The sequence below is a fragment of the Amblyomma americanum genome, chromosome 1 (assembly GCF_052857255.1).
Source record: "Amblyomma americanum isolate KBUSLIRL-KWMA chromosome 1, ASM5285725v1, whole genome shotgun sequence".
Taxonomy (NCBI): Eukaryota; Metazoa; Arthropoda; class Arachnida; order Ixodida; family Ixodidae; genus Amblyomma; species Amblyomma americanum.
Window position 1 is genome coordinate 485,756,247 of NC_135497.1, and position 21,485 is coordinate 485,777,731.

The 21,485-nt window shown below is 46.2% G+C and overlaps 1 protein-coding gene across 1 annotated transcript in view; it reads right to left on the bottom strand.

Annotated features, from left to right (window-relative positions):
* Positions 1-246: 246 nt before the first annotated feature.
* LOC144105104 (uncharacterized) overlaps positions 247-21,485 on the bottom strand; it is a 43,357-nt gene continuing 22,118 nt past the window's right edge. Inside the window, exons 2-4 of the mRNA XM_077638291.1 lie at positions 16,110-16,260; positions 3,610-3,753; positions 247-505 (exon numbers count right to left, since the gene is read on the bottom strand). Coding sequence (XP_077494417.1) covers positions 438-505; positions 3,610-3,753; positions 16,110-16,260 — 363 coding nt within the window. The 3' untranslated portion in view covers positions 247-437. The remainder of the gene's footprint in view (positions 506-3,609; positions 3,754-16,109; positions 16,261-21,485) is intronic.

Genomic DNA, 21,485 nt, shown 5'->3' on the forward strand with positions numbered 1-21,485 from the left:
AAACCCCTCTCTAAACATCGTATTTAGTTTGAAGCGTCCTCTGTCCAGGTTCTTTTTTTCTGGCACGCCAACTGGCTGATGTTCTAGACCTTATCTCAAAGTACAGAAGAAATTCATTATTACCCTGAGTAGCCTGTAGGAAGCAGCCCAATTGAATCCTTTCTCACGGATTGATACCTGTACGTCCACCGAGCCCTCCGTACTGGGATGGTTACATTGCTCTTTATTCGTTTATATAGTGATATCTTACACTCTTTGATGTAGGCAAATCATTCTTTTTGCTAAAGCACAAATAAGAATGCGAATTTCTGAAGTACGCCGGACAAAGTCCGAAAATTTCCACTCGTTTGCATCATGCATGACACACAATACATGTAGATCAATTGCAGAACTCGAGAGTCGAATCACCAGTCTGTGTTCGCACAGACCCCGTGATGTCACAGATGCTTGCAGATGAGCTGGCAGTACTGGAAGCTTGCCCGGTCATGGTCTTTGTCTACACAGGCTGTAAAAGGAAACGAATGAAGCGGAGGCTGAGCACTACGAAAGCGGGAACAAAGCTCAAGGATGACTACAGGGTATTGCAAGATCGCCATTTCGGGCATATAGTCTCGAAGTGATTACTATTTTTAGTTTTTATAGATGTACGATTTTTCTACTCGTCGAGACAAATTTTGCAGTAAAAGCTTGTGCAAAGCACGGAGAAGTGCCCGATGTCTGAAATTCTCATCGAAGCTTCTTTAATTATCGCCTTCAGTCGAAATATAGTGCCCATTATGCATGCTCCGTTTCGACATTCTGTGTCAGGGAAGCAATGAGGGGGTCGCTTATTCTTCGCCTCCAACGTAGTCAGTGGGGTGGCGTCGATCAGAGGCAAGCTTTGCACCCATGCTATGTGGAAGGAGGGAGGGTGGGCTGTTCTATTTTATTTCCACTCGTGTTGAAGAGATTCTTCGATAAACGCCTTTTTGTGCTAGCAAAAGTGAAGTAACCAAAATTCTGTACTCTGATCTCGATAATACATGCGCCTCTGCTGAGAAACCAATGGAAGAGAAGGACTACAGACATACACTCAGGAAGTTGCCGAGCAAAACAAATACTGTAGCACGCAGGTAAAGATAACGGCAGTGCTGCTAAATTTTTTGTTACACGTTGTTACATAAGACCAGAAATATTTCCTGATAAGCCATCTAGTGAGCTGGGCGTAACCTAGTCGGCTACTTCCTGTTGACTACAAATACCAACGGTCAAAATGCTAAGAGTTCTCAGCCATTAAACCTGTATCAAGGTCCGTACTTGAGCGAGATCAAATAGGCATTGAATGATGGCGACTACCACTGTTTCTGTCATCAGAGCACACCTTCTATTTATTGCAACAACATTTCAAACATAGCTGCCACTGTTTAAAAATGCCTTCAGTTTGGTGGGAGTAAAAGCAATGTCTCTGCCGCATGTGTGTGGGTCAAATGAGCCTGCACGTGCTAACAATGCCATGAGGAAATAAATGCTAGCAGAAAGCCAAGCAATCAACTCAAATCAATTTGATTAATTGCCCTATTAGGCTGAGTGCAGTAAGTTGTACAACAGAACCTCACTGTCTGGTACAGTTTGCGCCACTCTTGTGTGGAGCGCTCGAGCGGTGTCCTGCCTTGGATAAAAGTCGACACCTTTCGCTTGCGCGGACGTAGAGATACACGAACCAGCAAGCAAGGTTGGGCACAAGCAATCTGGCCGCAAAACCGTGGACTTCTAATATTAGTTCTGGCCGCGTGGTGCAGACTGCTCGAGCGCTCTACATAAGGGTGACGCAGACTGGGCTTGGAAGTTGCGCGCATTTAAGCACACAATGAATGATGGTGAAGGCAGCCGATGACTGTGAATTCGCGCACGACTCACACGAAAAACACTGCGCGGAAATTACCAATAAAAAATAGCATAACTTTGAGCTTTATTGCTGCCCGCGGGAGGACAAATGATCTAATCTGCTGCAGCCAAGAATTAAAAACAGCCGTTTGTTGCCGATTGGCACACCTACGAAAAGCGATCATAGCGAGCTGTTAACAAAAAAAAAGGAGCCCTTATTGCCGACCACGCCTCACTCACAGCTGCAGCCTCAGATGCAATTGAGACCAACCATTGAGAGTTGCTTGGATTTTCCAGCATCGCACCGATAAAGGTAACGGCGGATGACAGCAGACAAGGGTAACTCCGCCACCCTGCTACTTTTAAGTAGTCGCTGTAGCATGTTAAGAACCGAGTTCTTAACATGTTTGAGAACGCGCTAGCATGTAATTACGTGATATTCTTTGGTCGTAATCTTTTGGGTGCACAAAAAGTAACTGCGAAGGAGACAGCTTGTTGAACATTACTAATGGTATGTTTTGAATTGCGATGTAAAGCTTATCAATTTTGAAAGCGACCATTAAAATTTATGAAGAAGTCAACTCATGATTTTCGGGAATTAGCGAAAAAAGCACAAGTTTATAATTATCCCTGTATGCAAAAGTAGCTAATCCACCTAGAACTTTTGGTTTGGTTTTCTAGGTAGTGCACCTATTCTTTTATAAACTTTTGCTCCTCAATGTGTATATTATATAGACCTTCTATCGTGCATGCAAAATTAGATTTTAAGATTCGTTTCAGTGCAAAATCGGAAGGATGTACAGGCACTTAACCTTGGCGGCATGATTTCTTGTTTGAGGAGATCCACAAAACATTGATCCACAAAGCCGCTAGATTATTTATAATCGGAATTTCCTCTCATGCTGTTGCCATTTCGGTTTCAGCAGTTCTGTGAAGTCAAGTTGTGTGTAGGTGGCGTGACGCATGAGCAATTGGAGCAAATGATTGATCGAACTTGCTAGTAGCAGACACTTTGCAATGTATTAGCATAGGCGAATGAGCTGACCACAACCAAGTTACCGCTGCGTAACGCTAGATTCTGGGAGAGCAGTTTTTAGTGGCAAACGCGCCAATGTGTCAAGGAGTGGCATCTTCTGCGCGCAGAACCTCAACCTAGTGCTTGCGCCATTAGCGCTTGCTCTGCACAGGGGCGTCTCTCCCCTTTCTTCCTCGTTAGACGCTCGCGTTACGCCAACATCAACACCTCACAGCACGGAAACCCAGTTTAAGAGCTGTCGCTGAAAAAAGCCGTTAATTTCCTCCTGTTGTTAACAGCTCGCTACGGCTTGTAGCATATTAGCCCTACTGGAGCCAGGGTATCATCCAAACGTACGGTTAGCAGACCCTAGCCGATGGTGTGCTAAAATCCTTATACAATGGTGAGAAACTTTTAGTAACTATTGCAAGCCCCGGGGGACACCTGAATATTTCAGAGAATGTTTTCGCTGAAGTTAGCAAAGTGCGTGCTACGATGTCACCAAAATAGAAGTATTTGAAGCAGAGTGTAAATAAGCATTCGAAAATGCATTTTAGCAACAGCGTTGTCGTTTTTATAACGTTATACTACAGTCCTACTGGCTATACTCTGCTATTGTCGTAGTGAACTTGACAGTTCAATGGATGAACGCAGCCTCTATTGCGAAAAATTAGGCGCGCATCGCAGCAAATTCCGCTGGGGTGATTGGCTCTAGGAGCCGCTAAACGCACCCAGCGTCCGCAGGAGGCACCAGTCGCAGCACTCGCATCTGCCCCCGAACCATGGCACCCGCGAGTTGCAGGTGACGGTATCTTGCGCTTCGCACAGGGGCTCCAGTTCGCAGATTGATGTGCCCAGACATGTGTCGAACTTCCCTGCGAATGCCAGAAGCAGTAGGCCGGTGGCCAGCATTCGCGGACCATCTAGACACTCCTTCACATGCAGTGCGGTTAGCTTTAGTTACGTCAAAATGAATAACAATTTTTTTGTATGCGATTCTCGTGATGAGGTGTTTCTTACTATGCATGATGACATAGAGAACAGTAAAGCCGGCGAAAGTAGAATGAAAGTAAAAGAGCTCCTGCTAGCATTCTATGATGGCGATGACTTAGGAGCCAGATGGGCAGAAACTGAACAGATTTATTCAGCGTAAGGTTAATAAAGTGCGGCCCGACGCGGCGTGTTGGTAGCGTCGCGACTTCTGAGTGGAAGCCAAGGTTTCTGGATTGAATGCCTGCTTGGCGGCCACATTGTGACGGAGGTGAAGAAGAAAAACATCCGTGTACTGTGGGACGTCAAAGCAAGTTAAACAATATTAAGCTGTCAAACTTAATCCAAAGACCTCTACTATAGTGTCCTTCTCTGCTAACGCACAGCGTTTGGATGTAAACGCGCATATTTTATCGTGGGAAATATAGACTGATAGTCACTATAGGCATGAGCTTTGTGCCACCACCAATAAAAAAATAATTCACATTTTTGAACAATATGAAATTTCAGCCACCAGTCTAGTTTCAACTTCATGCAAACTGAGATTAAACTTGAAAAAGATATGGAGTTCATGCCAACAAGCTTTTGGAAAAATAGAAAATATTCAGCGACTGGTCTCAGCTGAAGGGTGTGGTCTTTGAATTTCCAGAAGTCAAGGTGCCGACATTTTAAAGCCTGAAATAGTTTCACTCCCATTCGCAGCAAATTCAAACAAACAATATTCACAAACCACCTAACATGATGCGGACCCTTTCCGAAGCATTCAGAAATTTTCCGTTTGTACACAGTACGCAAGTGAAACGAAACATTCCCATATCAGACCTCAGACACGAGCGCAGCTCGGACTTGGACCGGCGGAGAGAATCTTCGTTTCTGGATATACGTGCGTCCACTCAGCCATTCGCGCGGCCTCCGGTACGAATCCTGAATAGTCTTCATCGTCATGTTTGAGCCGTTACTAATGCGCTTTCAAATGGTCTCTGTGTGACCGCTCACGAAGATGAGAAGGCGGCTGCCAGGGTAGCTGTAAGCGCGGCTAAGGGCAATGTAGAGTGGGCGCGCATTATGGCTTGTCAAACAGCGAGAGCAGTTTGAGTAAGAAGCGCGGCTAATGGCCCGGCTGCAGGAAATACTAGAAAGCAGGGAGGGAAGCCAAGTGGCTAATGACGGAGGCTTTCAAGCCACAAATGCGACCAGCGGGAACATGCGCGCCAGAAAGTATAATGGATACAAGCAGGCGAAGGCGGCTGCACGTCCAGCAGGCAAAAAACCTGGAGAATACCCGAGAGCGGCTATTTCTATGCGCTCGTAGGAGGCGTCCTGGAATTAGCTACCCATTTCTTGCACGGCAGTTTATGCTTCCACCTACCCTCGGAGACTAGGTAGACTTCAATTCTTTTCATGGAGTCCTTCTCTGCTGTTTTTAATTGTATTCCGAATCTGTCCACACGGCCTTTCGGCCAGTTAGTTTCCCTTCGTTCAATACTTCTACCAAGATAAAAATACCCACACTCTCCACATTGCTTTCATATCTCGAATGCCATGAGCGTCACTATAGAAACGCTTATGAAGCTATTTATTTTTTTCCATTTATCCTCGCACAACTTTGTTGCTGATGTTGCCGCACGAGTGCCTCAACGCGCTTGTGTGCGAATATACGAGATAATTGTGCACATCTGCAGGTCTGCCGATGTTTGCAAGTACAAGGCGAAGTACGAACTCTGCAGGGGCCAGTCCGTTCATGTTCTTGTGAAATAAGTGAGCGTTCAGCTGATAAAGAGACAACAGTGCTTTCGCTGTCTTAGAAACTAGCCGCACATTAATTTCAAAAGTGAATATTTCTAATGTGTTGGCTAAGCTCCAGAATATATTTCCGCCCTTTTTCTCATGCCTGGCGTTACACTTTCTCGAGCACAGCGCATCGGTCTGTTCCATGGAAGCGACGAATTCGTGCGCGCTCTAATGAGCCCTTACGTCAACGCAACCACGTGGCCGCGCGACGTCCGGCTCTCGCACATGGAGTAATAATGCGTTTAAATATCCGAATAAGCACCAGGAACTCTGGCTCCAGGGCGTGGTTGGATACACGGCCACTAGGCACTTCTCTCCGAGTGAAATCCTCTCGAGCCACATCGGCGGTCGCTGGACTCTTGCGCTTTCAAAGGAATATGATCACCATGGTAAGAGATTGTCTTTAAGCACGGATGAGCAAGCGGCCACCAACATGGTAGTGAAGATGGCTCTTCATTGAATCACAGGTAGTGGCCTGCCTAGGAATCTGGCACTCCACTGGCAAGTTTTTTCTAAGGCTGGGCCACAGTGGACATGACAGTTGTCCTAAATTGCTTAGTGGAAATGGTTCAGTGATTGCGTAAGGAGAAGGTATCGGAACCAACTGCACACATAGGTGAAGAGGAAGACGCTGCGCGTGAAATCGAAGGTTTTAAAGCTATATGAACGTTCGAGTTGTGCACTTTCTTTCGTCGTCCAGCGCTATTTTTCACGCTGAGTGTACTGTTTAAAATTTGTATGCGAGGAAGGCAGCTCAACTTCCGACCCTCCTTCAATAGAAGAGGTAATGGGCTGCTAGGTAAGTATGTGACCTAATCTGTGCCCCATGCGTTTTTGACGCCCTCCTGCATAGAGACATCGGCTCATTTATTGTCAGATTTATGGCAAAGGTCACAAAGTGGACTCTGGCCATCTGCTCGAGCAATCTGGTCATATTTTCTCTCGGGCACACAACGGTAAGAACGCACCATGTCCCCTCTGGCAAAGTTCCTCTCCACACTTTCTCGCTGATTACGAGACTATTCTCAGACACCCTGTTGTAAATGACATCATGATTGATGATTGTCATTGAGCGCACAACTACTTATTAACTTCATAAATTAATCTGGTGAGCGCAGGCAGCCTATAGCTGAAGGCTAAATAAGCACTGGGGTATGGCGAAGCATGGTACGAGGAGGGCGCCCTTTCAATTTTTTTAACATCAACACGCATGCGTCGGCCGCCAAATCAATAAGCGCTGTATCAAGGAGCAGAACGACTAAATCTAAAAGAATACGCGCGTGAGTTCAGTGAACAATCCAATGCAATTGTCCCCCGGTAGGGTATTCCGGAACACGGATGCGACCCCAGTGACCTTTGAGCACGTTATTGTCTTCATATTTATGTTTTTCATGAACGCTTCGCACTTCTTATTACTACAGGAAGGAAGCCTGTAGCAGTTTGCTGATTGAAATCTCTTCATGGCGGCGTGAAGAAAACTGAATTGAAAGTGATGACAGACTCAAAACAAAATTGGGCTTGGGTCCGATATAAGATACAGCGTTGTTGACGACACTTGTACCGGTCAGTTCATTGCACGGACACACTTATTTTCGCTGGGCTTATTGATACGGCGCTTAGCGACTCAGCAGTGGACAATCGCGCCTGCATGCTAAAAATTTGTAAGGGTGAACAATGTGCGCACAGCTAAGAGCAGACACTCTGCCCATGCCATGGAAAGCTCTAGCGCTCAAGCTGTACGCCCGTGCTTTTTTGGCTGTGGCCAACGCTGCGAGATGTGAGTCCACTAATTTCGTTGCACGGCCGCTCAATGGCAACGCACTTGGTGCGGCCTGTTGTGTCGCGCCGATTTTACTGGGTGAGACCGTGATGCGAGAGTTTACAGTTTCTGCCGTCTGGGCGCCATTCTTCCGGTACACTTTGCAGGGGGGTGAGTGCCGCAGAACCAGTGGGTCTCACGTGTCGCAGCGTGTTTCTTTTCGATTTACGACTGCTGTATTGGATGTGCGCACGTGTGTGGTCGTGTACGGTGTGAACAGATGTTTTAGCACATGCAATGCCATGCCGCACAACTGCTGTGTGCTGCTGTGCAGCACCAACGCAAGGAAAGATCCCACGATCCGATATCATGAATTTCCGTGCGATCATCAACGGCGGGCGGCACGGTTGAAGAACATTTCTCGGGAGGGTCCAGGTGGAAGAGGCACCAGCTGGGAGCCAAGTGATAAATCACTGGCATGCTCACTGCACTTCACGGACGCGGACTACAAGAAGCAAACGAAACTGAGGATTCTACTCCCGACAGCGGTTCAGACTGTGTTTCCAAACTACCAGAATTACATGCAAAAAGAAAGTAAACAAAAAAAGAAAGAAGAGCACAAGAATTGACTGCTCTGCTGACTGCACAGAAAAAAAAGACAGAGCCCAAATGTGAGTGGAATTGAACTTTATGGAGAGGCATGCACAGAAGTTTCTAGTGAAAGTGCCTTGCTAGTCGACAATGCATACCAGCTCACATTAAAAGCCGGCTGCGATAATTCTGCGCTGGCTGATGAAGCTTGTCAGAAAACATTCGATATTGCGAGATTGATCGTATATGCAAAGAAGTCCGAGCGAAGGCTGAAAAGGAAAACAGCTCGTCAGTGTAAGCTGCAAGCCGAGCACGACAAATGAAAAGAACGTTTGCAAAGGTACAAAGTAAACAAGGATATTCAAAATTTTAAGCAGGTAATCAAATCATCCGAAGCCGGGGAAAAAACAGCTCTCTTCATCAAACATCACGTTGCTAACTGCTCCAAGCAAAAATCAATGTACAATGAACCTGTCTTGAGAGAGTGTGTGTTATGGAAAGCGTGCTGAACCAAAGCCTATGAGCATGTTAGCTCGAGAAGCCTTTTGAAGCTAATGTGTCGTACAACACTACAAAAACTTGTGGGTCATTCAACAGGAGAAGTTGGAGTCACGTCCCTCATCAGAGAATGTCTTCGTGTTGAGTACGAAAACCTGAGTGCGCCGCAAAAGACGTTCTGTTCAATCGTCATTGGTGAAATGGCGATTGCACAAAAAGTAATCTATGACCGGGATGTTGACAAGGATTTGAGCCTCGTAGACATCAGCTGTACAGAGCATGCTACAACAGTCCTTCAGGCGGCAAATCGCCTGCTGTGCTTTGTTTTAAGAGGTTTGTCGACAACTTACGGTATACCAGGCAGCTATTTTTTCACCCGATGCCTGAAAAATAACAAGCTTCATTCTATGACTATGGAAGTAATAAAAACAGTGAAATAAGTTGGTTTTCGTATGCCTAGAATAGTGACGGACAACCATCAAACTAATGTTGCCCTATTCAGACGCCTTTCAGACGATGGCGCACTTTCCCACGCTGTACCTCACCCTTTGAGGGAAGGTGATCCACATTTCTTGTCCTTGGATCCAAACCATTAAATAAAAATCTCCGCAACAACTTCCTAGAAAGGGAAAAGGTATATGAAGGTCATTCGCGTCTGCGATAGGGGCTGGTTGTCGGACGACGCTGTTCCCACGTGTTACGAAGTGTGTTCCGTGCTACCCGGACTCGATTCCGTGGGACTGCGCCGAAGACGCGGGTGTGTCCCGTCGTCTGGCGGCTTGGCCGTCTCGGCTACGCAGCAAGCGCCGTCCAGTGCCTGCGGCAAGCCATTCGAGGTGGATTCTACCCAAGAAACTTTTTGAAATTCCAACTTAACTTCCCGTTAAGCCCATAAAGTTCCTTACACGGGCTCATGACGAACCCAACAACCTCAAAAAAATCAAAGCGCGCCGGGCCGAACAAATATTTTCTCCGCCTGTTATTGCCACTCTCTAGTACCTTCAAGAAAACTCACAGTGCCACCTGGATGGATCTGAATGCCAAGACTGCTCTGCAACAATCACCTTTATGAGGATGATACCAAAGTGGTACGCTCTACACAACATCGCTTCAGTGAAGCCATGGAAACAGCAGGAAGAACCGTTCACTGGATCTGACGAAGAAAAACTCTCTTTGTTAGAGTTGGACTTTGTGTGCTATTTTGAGTACATTCAGATACAAGGCGGCAGGTCCAAACGAAAACTCACAAAGGAGACATACGAAGCTACGCTCTTGACAACAAGATCAACAGTGGCACTGAGTACCTCGTAGATCACGCCAAGTAAATGTCTCCTCAGTGGAGTCTTCCGCGCCCATACCATTGCAGCTCATTTAACTGAATCTCTTATATTTCAGCTTCTGCTATGTCCTGACCCAAGCTCTTAACAGCGATCCTGTTGAATCTCTCTTCAGCAGCCGGAGACAATTCAGTGGTGGTAACGACAGGATCGACGCACGGGCCGCAGTGTTCACATCATAAAAACTGCTGAAGGCACTATCTGTAAAAAAAAATTTAGGCGGTTGGGGAGTTACATATCTTGCCAATTTTTATGCAGGTTGGAATCTTGCAAGTAGCCAAGACAGCAAATGCTCCCGTGAACTCTGAGGTGAAAGCAGCTGTTAAACTTCCAATCCAGGATGGCGAAACTTGTGCCTTACTAGCTGCCATCTCATATGCAGCCAAGGAGCTCTCGAGTGACCTTGAATTCATCACTATATGGAGTAAGCCGGTAGCTGACATAGAGTTGGCACCAATTGCATACCTGGCTGGTTACGTTGCACGTGCATTTGAGGAAAAGGTACAGTTGATTTACAGGTTTAAAAGCTGAATTAGGCTTGCCTTTATATATATATATATATATATATATATATATATATATATATATATATATATATATATATATATATATATATATATATATATATATGCCTGAGTTCTTTTAGTAGCGTTTTCTAATTGTTATCCTTGTTTTCAGTTGGCCTGTGATTTCTCAAACTCCTTCTTCAAGCAGCGAGGCCAGCTGACACAATTTATGGATTAATACGCAGCGTTGACGATGGACGTCTAAGGTACACAACAATGGAGGCAGTTGGCTTGTGTACGCTTCTATGCACCTTCGTCACCAAGATCATGAGGTGCTCGGACGTGAGACGAACCAGCAGGATATGGGGGCATGCTACTGCAGCAATTCAGGTCACGAGAATGCCCTTCCTTATGCAGGCCGCGTTGATATGAATCACCACGTCAAAGCCGTGGTGCTATCAAGGCAGCCGTTGCAGCCTGGACCACTATTCTGACATTTGGCGGGAAACCGTCAACACGCCCGACGAAAGCAACGCCGTGCCTCACCCGCCGCCTTCAAACCCGGACCGTTTCCACATCTGGCAACCAAGTGCTCCGCTCAGCGTGGCACCTTCGAATGGACTACAAATACCGCCATCTTACTGGAGTCATTCGGGGTACACCACCGCAACAATTCAGGTCACGAGAATGCCTTTGTTTATGCAGGTTGGTTACTTGCCTGATTCAAGTTGCATCCGCTCTTATAATGCATTTTTCCTAGCGGTGTAGTGCCCCATCGACCCTACGCATTGCTTTCGAAGAATACTGTGCATATCATGTTACCAGTGTATCAACGCCTATGTCGTTTGCCTTCTGTTAGTGTTGGTTGGAGACGTCGAACTGAACCCCGGACTCACAGTGGATAGTAACCCACAATCGTCCCTCGAATCAATTTCCATGGCCATACCCCGCATTGAACTTTCTCAAAATACTGTGTGAAGTGAACTAGCTTTGATTCGCGCCGCTCAGCCAAAATTTGAGGATTCGATTTCTAGCCTTTCCTCTCGAGTTGATGCCCTTGAAAAACTCGCCGAAACAAATCAGCTAGGCAAACGAGGTTCTGTAGCCGAATCAGATATGGCTAAACATTCCTCAGATATTAAGCTACTTTCGGACAAATGTGACGACGCCGAGAATCGTCTCCGACGGTCAAATTTGCTGTTTTTCGGAATCGAAGATGAACAAAAAGAAGCGTGGTCACAATCTGAATCGCGCCTCATTTCATTCTGCTCTCAGGAGCTTCATATCACAATGAAGAGCCAAGATATTAAGCGCGCTCACAGGCGCGGCCGTTTCCAGTCAGGAAAAAACCGCCGCATTATTGTCAAGTTCACGAGGTTTAAAGACAAAGCGCGAATTCTTTCCTCCGGTTCTATGCTTAAAGACACATCGTTCGCATTCCGAGAAGACTACTCCGCACGTGTACGCCTGGCAAAGAAAAAACTTTTTCCATATGGTCAGCAGAGTTCTAACTCATTCAAAAATCGTTTTTATAAGCTTATTATGAACAAAAAACTGTGTTTGATGATGGAACCAACTCCGTGATCGAACAAAGTTCATAGCACTCACTTCAGTCACAGAACCCGCTGTTTCGCCTACATTTGCAAACTTCTAAGCGTGCCGCCCCTGCCCCAAGAGATAAATCACCATCAGTTTTACTTATTGTCATATACGAAGCTACATCCCAAAGAAAGACGCCGTTATTGCGATCTTTAGCGAAACGTGGCTCGCGCCTGATAGAGATAATAATGATCTATTGCAAGATAAGCAAGCGTTCGATTTTTTTCGGCGCGATAGACATAGGCGCCGGGCAGGCGGCGGGATGGTCCTCGTTAAGCGCACCCTTCTTTCCTCTTCTGTTGAAATCACTAGCAATAGCGAAATCCTTTGTGTGAACATTTCACTTGCTCATCGGAGTAATATTATCATCGCCTGCTACCGAGCTCCTGATTCTGATCACTCCTTCTTTCAAGACTTAGGTACCGTTCTATTTCAGATAAAAAGCCAGTTTCCCTCTGGAAAACTTAGTTTGTGGTGATTTTAACTTTTCAGACATCGCCCGGGTGAACCTAAGTGCAGATTCGCGCCATTCAAGAGATTTTTTGGATCTTATTTTCTCGTTTAACCTCTCTCAAACAGTTAGTTTTCCAACTGGTGGTAGTAACACCGTCGATCTTGTTCTTGTCTCAAATCCAGATTTAATTAATTCATTGTCATCATGCGATGGTCTTAGCGATCATAACATAGTGCTGTTCAACCTATCGATTCCAATCCCTCCATGACAACGTTCAGTGATATAAATTGGTGATTACAGCATAGCCGATTTTTCCAAAATCAGTGATGAACTGGCTGAATTTCTTTATCACTATGCAGAGTCCGCTCCTAATATGCCTGTTGATGAAAACTGGCGTTCGTATAAATAAACAATTATCTCTCTAATTGATTCATATGTAGCCCTCGTCTGCATTCGTGGTGCTGCCGGCAAACCATGGTTTACGAATTCATTAAGAAAATTATGTAACAAGAGAAAACGGTTATTCAGGGCAGCTAAGGGCTCGAACTCAGCTCTTAAATGGGAAAAGTACTTTAGCTGTCTGCATAATTACACCAGGGTGCTGAAGATCGCCAAACATCAATTTTACGACAAGGATCTACTTGACATCCTTCGAAATAATCCAAAAAAGTTTTGGTCTTTGTTAACTCCCAACCGTAGCAGATCGCATCACTTTATTAGATGCCGATGGCTCTCACGTTCTAAAGGAGCTTCGTTCAGACGTAAAGAATGAGTACTCCTCGTCTGTTTACACACAAGAACCGGTTACAAACATTCCTATAGCGCCCAGCTTAAATTTTCCTCAAATGCCACCAGTTGATATCTCAGTTGATGGATGTGTAAATTAATAGATAACCTAAAGGTATCCAGTGCCACTGGGCCCGACGATATATCTGCCAAAATGATTAACGGTACCAAGTTAGTATCCAGCCGTATCCTAAAAATTATTTTCACACAGTCAATCTTCAGTGGCCAAATCCCGTCCGAGTGGAAGTTAAGTAGAGTTGTACCCTCCTTTAAGGCAGAGAAGCACTCCGATCCGTCCAATTATCGTCTAATCTCGCTAACGTGCATTGCATGCAAGCTCATCAAACATATAATTTACTCTCACATTTCGACGCACCTAGATAATAATTCATTTTTCTTCTGAAACCAACACGGATTCCGTTTTGGATATTAATGTGAAACTCAGCTTTTCGAATTCACGACTGACCTTAACTCAAACCTAGACTCATCATTTCAAATAGACATAATTTACCTAGATTTTTCTAAGGCTTTTGAGCGCGTTCCCCACCAGCGCCTCATGACCAAACTTTCCTGCCTGTCTCTGGACCCAGTAGAATTATCATGGATTCAAGGTTTTCAACTAATAGTTCGCAACACACCGTCATTGATAGTCATCCTTCCGCCGCTACAAATGTTACCTCTGGTGTCCCTCAAGGACCAATTCTTGGCCCGCTTCTATTTTCAATATTTATTAATGACCTTCCTGGTGGAATTTCATCAGCCATTCGTCTGTTTGCAGACGATTGTGTTGTCTGCCGTCGTATTTGTACTAATAGTGATCAGTCTCAGCTGCAGGACGACTTAAACTTAATCCAAAACTGGTGCTCTACCTGGCTCATGAAGTTGAATGTGACTAAATGTAAGTTTATGCACGTGTCCTGGAAACGATCTAACTTGCTCTACTTTTATTCGCTAAATACGACCGCACTTTCGCAAGTTGAATCTTACAGTACCTTGGCGTCGAAATAACAAGTAATTTGAACTGGTTAAAGCACATCAAGTCACTTGCTGCACGCGTTTCGAAATCACTAGGTTTCATCAGACGATCTCTCACATTTTCTCCGCCCACGGTTAGACTAACTGAACATGAAACAATCATCCGTGCCAAACTTGAATATGCGTAGACTGTTTGGAACCCGCATCCAGAATACCTAATTCAGGCGTTAGAAGCAATCCAAAACCGAGCTGATCGTTTCATAACATCCAAATATGATTCTCGGCTAAGCGTTACGAATATCAAATCTTCGATTGGTCTAACTCCCCTGCCATCACGGTGTAAGATAGCAAGACTTTGTCTATTTCACAAACTTTATTATAATTTCCCGCAATTACGTGAGAGCCTTATTCCGCCCCCTTGAGATCCTCCCGACGTTTTTTTTAATTGCAACAGTGTTCTGCGTATTCATGGCAGCACTAACGCTTCCAAAAATTTCTTTTTGCCAACTGTTATATCCAAGCGGAATGTGCTCCCTGATGGTTTGTCAATGAAACCAACTCAGTAAAATTTAAGAACTTATTGATTGCTTATTTCTCTCCTCAATTCTTGTAAAAGCCTTTTTATTTACTATTTATTTCCTTGTTAATTTCAATGCGTTTACTGTGTTTATTTGCGCTTGCATTTATATTTGCGTTATACCTTAATTTGTGACCCGTTATTATCATTTGTTCCCCCCTCCCCTTATGTAATGCCCCATTGGGGCCTTTAAGGGAAAATAAATGATGATAATAATAAACCCCTTGACGTCCGCAAAACTTCCTCATTTCACACAACGTCCAACGTTGACTTGTAACGAAGAGGATCGCAACCACGCTGAGGACCTCTGCAGAGTATTTTTGAGCAAGCTGATAAGACCATTGTTGTCGAACTGGGTTAGCAACTTGAATTCTATACTGGAAAAAATTTTGCTTACATATAAACTTCTCTCCAGGAAAGTTCTGCGCTTGTAAAGCTTTCAGATTTGTACACGAACTTTGAAATGAAAAGAACTGGACTCAACCTACTTACTTCTGGTTGTCTTGTTTTCTTTTCGACCATTGATGTAGACTAGTAGTGCCCATTTGCAAAATATTTCTCGCGTATACCCGTGAACCGGCTGAACTATGATGTGGTACAATTCTGCTTGTCCAGAAATGCAAAACATCGTTAAACATCGGCTCTAATTTTGAAGCAGACTGATCAGAGTTCGGACTTCTTAAAGCAAGCATTTTTATGCTAACCAGCTACTATATGAAACAAGTTAATATAGCGGATAACCGGCTTCGCGTGTGTCGAACGCGAGTTACTGAATATTCGAACGCTCGATGAAGCGCACCTAACATAGGCGCCCTCCGACGCAGGCTGTTTCTCACAAGTGCAGCGATGCTGACGTACTGCTATCAGTAGCAAATCGCCATTTCGTTTTACCTTGCATATTTTGTAAAACACCGCTACACAGCGCTTTATCGCAACAAACCAAGCGCTGACCGCACGGCCGCTGCAGGTGGAGGACACAGCTCTTCGCCCGCAACTGTCCAGGAGCAGTGGCGATGGGAAATAGGCGCCTCACGCCACTCTCGGCCGAAGCGACGGGCCGCATCAAGTGCGTTTCCAGCCGTGATCGTTGTCTTGGAGAGGAAAACAGTTTAGGATATCATTGTCGTAGGGGCACTGTTTGCTCGTCACGGTGGATTCGCCACGATGAGCATGTATAAGTCAGATAATTAAGGCTAGGCGTTCTACAACTTGTTTCTTGTTCTCGTGCTCTTCATGTTTGCGATACTATGAAAATTGGGGGAACAGTGCACAAAAACGGAACAATGCATGAAGTGCTCGAATTAGTACGTAAGAAAAAAAATACGTCCATGCCTCTCACACTATGATGGATTTGTGGTAGCTCCTTACCTTTCAGGTAGGTCTCGCCCCAGGAACTAACGTCGCCGCAGACTCGAGTGCCCTTTTCTTCTTCCACGGGAAAGAAGTAGAAGTAGACGACAACGATAGTAAAGACGGCAACGGAGCAGCTGAGGCACAGTGTGAGGAGGAGGCACCGGCACTTGGAGTAGATGGAAAGCAGGGCAGCAAAGTTGAGCGAACCTTTCATTTAGTTCGTGAGACGGAAGGCTTGCACAAAAGGCTTTTAGGAAAGAACAATACAAGCAGCTCCGTACTTGTGCGAAAACGACACTACTGCGTTCGACTATTTATGGCAACTACGTAGGATCTGCACAATACGAAAAACTTAAAGGACTAGAGAGTTGCGTAGGGTAAACAACACTGATGCGCAGGATGTGGCTAGTTGGACGTTGTTGGAATTACAATCAATCGCACTACCCCCTTCTCAGACTCTCAGTGCACGGAAAATTTTAATGCGACAGGGATGAGGCTTCCGTCCCGACCTAAACGCACGACAGAATTATTTTTGTCGTGCATCTGTTGCGCGATTCAATTTTGTGTCGCAAGACAAGCTGTCTTGTGCCTTGCGTCGTGCGACAGAGGTTCGTGTCGTGGGTTGTTTCGCGCAACAAAGGTGTTTTTAGTATGTTCTGCCGCACGACGGACATCTTTCCTATATTTTGTCGTGCAAAGGATGTCCCTGTCACAGCATTTGTCGCACGACAGGTTTCTGTCGCAGGTACTGTCATTCGACAGTGGGAGTCGTGCCGCGCGACAGAGACTGCGTGCCTCAACAAAGTTGCCTGTCGTGGGTTCAGTCGCGCGACAGACATCTAGCGCGCCTATTTTCATACGAAAAAAAGTGCCTGTCGTACGGCCTGTCGCGCGACGCAACTTGTCGTGGGATGTGCCGCGCGACAGATACCTGCCGTGGATTGTGTCGCGCGACAGATATCTGTCATGGGATGTATCGCGTAACAGATACCTGTCGTGGATTGTGTCGCGTGCCAGATACCTGTCGTGGATTGTGTCGCGTGATAGGTACCTATAATGGGATGCGTCGTACAACAGCTTCCTGGCGAGGGTGATTGTTCTACTGCAGAATTCTAGAAATACTGTCGTGCGGTCGTGTTGCAGCGATAGGATCAAATTGACCAAAGATGCGTTAAAGCGCGTTCACTGTGGCGAGTCGCGAAGACGGTGCGAGGTTCTCTAGTCTGTTGGGGACCGGCGCTGAGCGAAATGAACTGCTAATTCATTGTCGAGTTTTCAACTCGCTTCCCGCGACCTGGCTTTCTCTCTGAACGAGAATTGGCATAGAGGAGAGGCACTGCTCGAGCACCCACTTAATTCCCTTCTGTTCCCACATGAGAGGGTGACGAAAATAGCGCATGCTCAAGAGTAATGCGGCTTTGAAAACTTAGAAAGCAGTAATGCACAAGCGACGAAGCCAGCGGTGCATGCGTATCCGCACGTGCTTGTAGGGGCGGCATGTAGCCAGCCATGACAGCGCCTGCACACCAATCGGCGTGCGCAATCCGAATGGCGCTACTGAAAGTGTCCTCCTAGCTGCTGTGACGTTTTCGTCAAGCCATGTAACATACTGTTCTTCGACTACTACATGCACAGAAAAGGTCAAGGACACATGTACGCGCGTCGCGGAAAAGAATGTCGTTAATGGTCAATCAGGGAAAATTACTCGCCATAATCAAACTGCTATCACACAGGCAGCATGCATGTACATGCACGCAGTTCTCTGTAAATGTTCAAAGTGAACCCGATATCATTTTTCCACGTTTCAGTTTTAAGAGCGTCAGCTCTTAATACTTACGTTTGTCAAGGACACATCTGTCGGCAGGGAAGGTTAAATTGGCCAAGACAGTTACCACACTATATCACATCGCAACAGCGGGCGCGTAGAGCTTCAGTTGTCAGCCATACCTTCGATCCGTTTTACATATGCCAGTATAGCGGCTATCGAAGTGGAACCCTGGGGACCCCCATTTGCATCAAATTTAAGGGCCGCCCGTTTGAAGCAGAATGTTCGAAGTGGTGTCAAATGACTTTTCATGTTCCTGTGGTTAAAATAAATATTGAGATGGACCACGAAATATGGGTGGAATTCGCACCGACGACCTTTCCGCCCCCAAACCATGCATTCCGGGGACTTATAGACGGCCATTATGGCCTAATCGTTTGTAGGGTTCCGAATGCTGTCAAACAATTCGTCTTCTTGTAATGCACATGTTTATACAATTCAATAACTGATATATAAGAAGGAAACATACCGGATATAGCGAAGGTGGCCGTAAATCGCAATAGTAGTGCCAAATCTCAGAAGTAGATGGTGCTCCTTGTATCTTAGAAGGAATGTTTCCGAAACGAAACACCCTCAGATGTTTGTATTTTGTCTTCACGTTTGCTGAGCACCCCGTTCTAAACACTTGAAGCTTCCGTAGCTAACGCTCTTAAGTCACTGATCCACTACTGGCAGAGAATTTTTTAGCGGCAGTGACGTGCTGCTTATCATAAAATAGCAAAAAAAACCTTTACGATGTCGTTCATTGCCTTCGCTGAAAATTTCATGACGGTGACATGAAAATCTCGCTAAATATAGAGAACAGCGTATGCAGCCGAAGGTGAAATGCGCCGGCCGGTGTGTTTGAATCGATTTGAACTTGGACGCCCAGAAATATCACGCGCATGGGGCGCTGCGTCGCGCCTTCGCTTGAATTTCCCGGGGGAACAAGAACCCGGATAATGGTCAGGTGACAAGGCGTTATACTCCGCGACGCTACAGATTGGGTGACGAGTTCTGCGAAATGATGCCACAAGCGACGTCTAAAAAAGGGTGTACTTGTTCGGGGCTCCCCCGCCGCCCCCCCCCCCCCCCTCCGACCAATGGGCTTAATTAACTTGCGCGAACTCTGTGACTCGCTACTGTGAACGCAAATTTAATGCCCATTCAGACTTGCAAGCCGCAAAGGGCATGCGACCAGCAGTCGCTTGCGATTAGGCAGCAGCTCAACAACGCAATTGCTTACACCTGAAAGGGCGACCTGCGGGCCTCCTTCTCGCTTGATTCTCAGTCGAAATGAGTATTAAGTCTTGCGACTGATGTCTATCGCGTGCTTTCGAGAGTTTCGTCTGCTTTGGCCCAGTCTAGCTCCTGCGCCTCCGCGCTCGGTCCTCTGTGCTCTGTGCTGAGCTCTGCGCTCGGTGCTCTGGTCTTCAGTGTGACTGTGTGCTACGACAATCTGAGCGAACAGGAGGATGTCTGGCGGTTTGATGTGCACCATGGCCATACAATTAAGAGTCATGATAACGTCATGGCGCTCTTCTCGGGGTCGGCATGCCAGCCTGGATGCCGGACGCAGGCATCAGAAAAATGCGATAGTAATGTTTGTTCAAGTCCATACTAAGCCGTCGGATGAAGTATCGTTGGTCAGTATGGAGTTGTTGCTAGAAGCGATAACAGGAATATAAACAAATGTCTTCCTATAGCGCCTTTAATTGCTGCTGCTCAATTGCGGCTCTCCTGGCTTCACCTGGCTCCGCTCCTGATGGTGTCGCAGAAACTGAGCATATCTTTATTTTACTATGAGACGAGGTTCACAGTAAAACGATGACGAGAGCTGCACCTCAGCGCTAGCCAGTTCCGAAGTGCACTCAGCGGCTGCATCGATGAGAAACCGGCTAGTCTTATTGACGACTAGGGCAGCCAGGAAGCAGAGCGTAGCTCAATGCCCGACGCGCCCACGAGCGGCGTCGTTGCCGAAAGCTCGGCTCGCTCACTGATTGGCTCAGCAGCTTGGTACATGCACTCGGAAGGCTGGAAAATCGAGCAGCGATCGACTGCCCTGCTAATGAGCAATAATTTATGCCCTCGTTTGCAGTACTGGTGAACAATTTTTAACGCCCATATGCTTGGGTATCGGCTGCGTTGCGGCGAGTCTTAAGATCATCCGCGACGCCATCGTCAGCATTCGTGACGCACCGGCTCAGAACTTCAATTCCAGTACGTGCCAAAACAGCTCGTGTTTATCGGCACGATATGAATTCGAAGAGTCGATTGCTTCGATGCACTAGTGGGCTCTTGCTTGTGAAACTACACGAGATCAGGATGTGGCGAGTGCGAGTCGCTGTTGCATATTAGCGTGTGACTCAAGTATCAACGTAGTTTCGTAACGCAGTTGATATCAAAGGTATCCGCTTGTACTGGTCACAGATTAAGCTGGTAAGTTTCATGATCTCCGGTGAGCGTGCCAGTGTTGCGCAAATTAATGCATCGCAGCTGCTGTCCATCGTTATCCACAATATCCACCAGCTTGAGATATGGCGCATTTCTTCGCTTTTTTGGTCGCAACTTAGTGATCTTATCTGGCATAAAAAGAAATTGCATTCCGTCAACAGCGTTGTCTGCTCCGTCGTCTGCTAGCACATCCGGGTCACTTCAGGGGATCACAGGATCGCAGCTTCCACAAACAACATGCCATAAAAAGTAATTGAAAGCGCTTTGATAATAATAAATATAGCATAAATAAATTTAAAAAAATACAAATTTAAACTTTCGTTGCTTAAAAAAACTTGTTTGTGGGTTGCAATTTTTCAACGACGCGAAAGCGCACCTGTCGGCGCCATGACAACGCAAACGACGCGTCGCGTTTCCTATTATTTGCCTCCTTGAAGCATTGCTTGAGTGTTTGTGCGGCGGACACGTGTGAAGAACTCATTCAATAGGAAGGTGAGCAGGAGTGTGTTTTGAAAGCCAACTACAAGAATTGCGCCCTGTCAACATTCGCGAGTTTCAACGGGTGAGATATGAAGAAAGGCAGTGCTGCGACGTATTTTCATCTGGAAAGGCAACGAAGACTCCTGCGCTGTTTTACTAAGCCTGGCAGAATTGCATGACCGGTGAGTCCCGCTCTGTGTTTCTTTGCTAATGATCTGTATTCACTCGCGCTATTTGTATGCGGCTATATAGGGATGTGAGTGGAGATAGTCTGCATGCCGTTGCCGCAGCTATAATGCGGCGCCAAAAAAGGCAGGACCTATATCCTGCATGAAGAGTGTTGTTCTCATTGCCTTTAGCCGCCGCGGTGGCTCAGTGGTTAGCGCGCTCGGCTGCTGACGCGAAAGACGCGGGCTCGGTCCTCACCACAAATGTCGAATTTCGATGGAGGCGAAATTCTAGAGGCCCGTGTACTCTGCGATGTCAGTGCATGTTAAGGAACCCCAGGTGGTCAAAATTCCCGGAGCCCTTCACTACGGCGTCCCTCATAGCCTGAGTCGCTTTGGGACGTTAAAACCCAATAAACCAAACTAAAATCATTGCCTTTATGTGTGTTTAGTACTCGTACGTCGTGGTAAATAAAAGTGGCACCA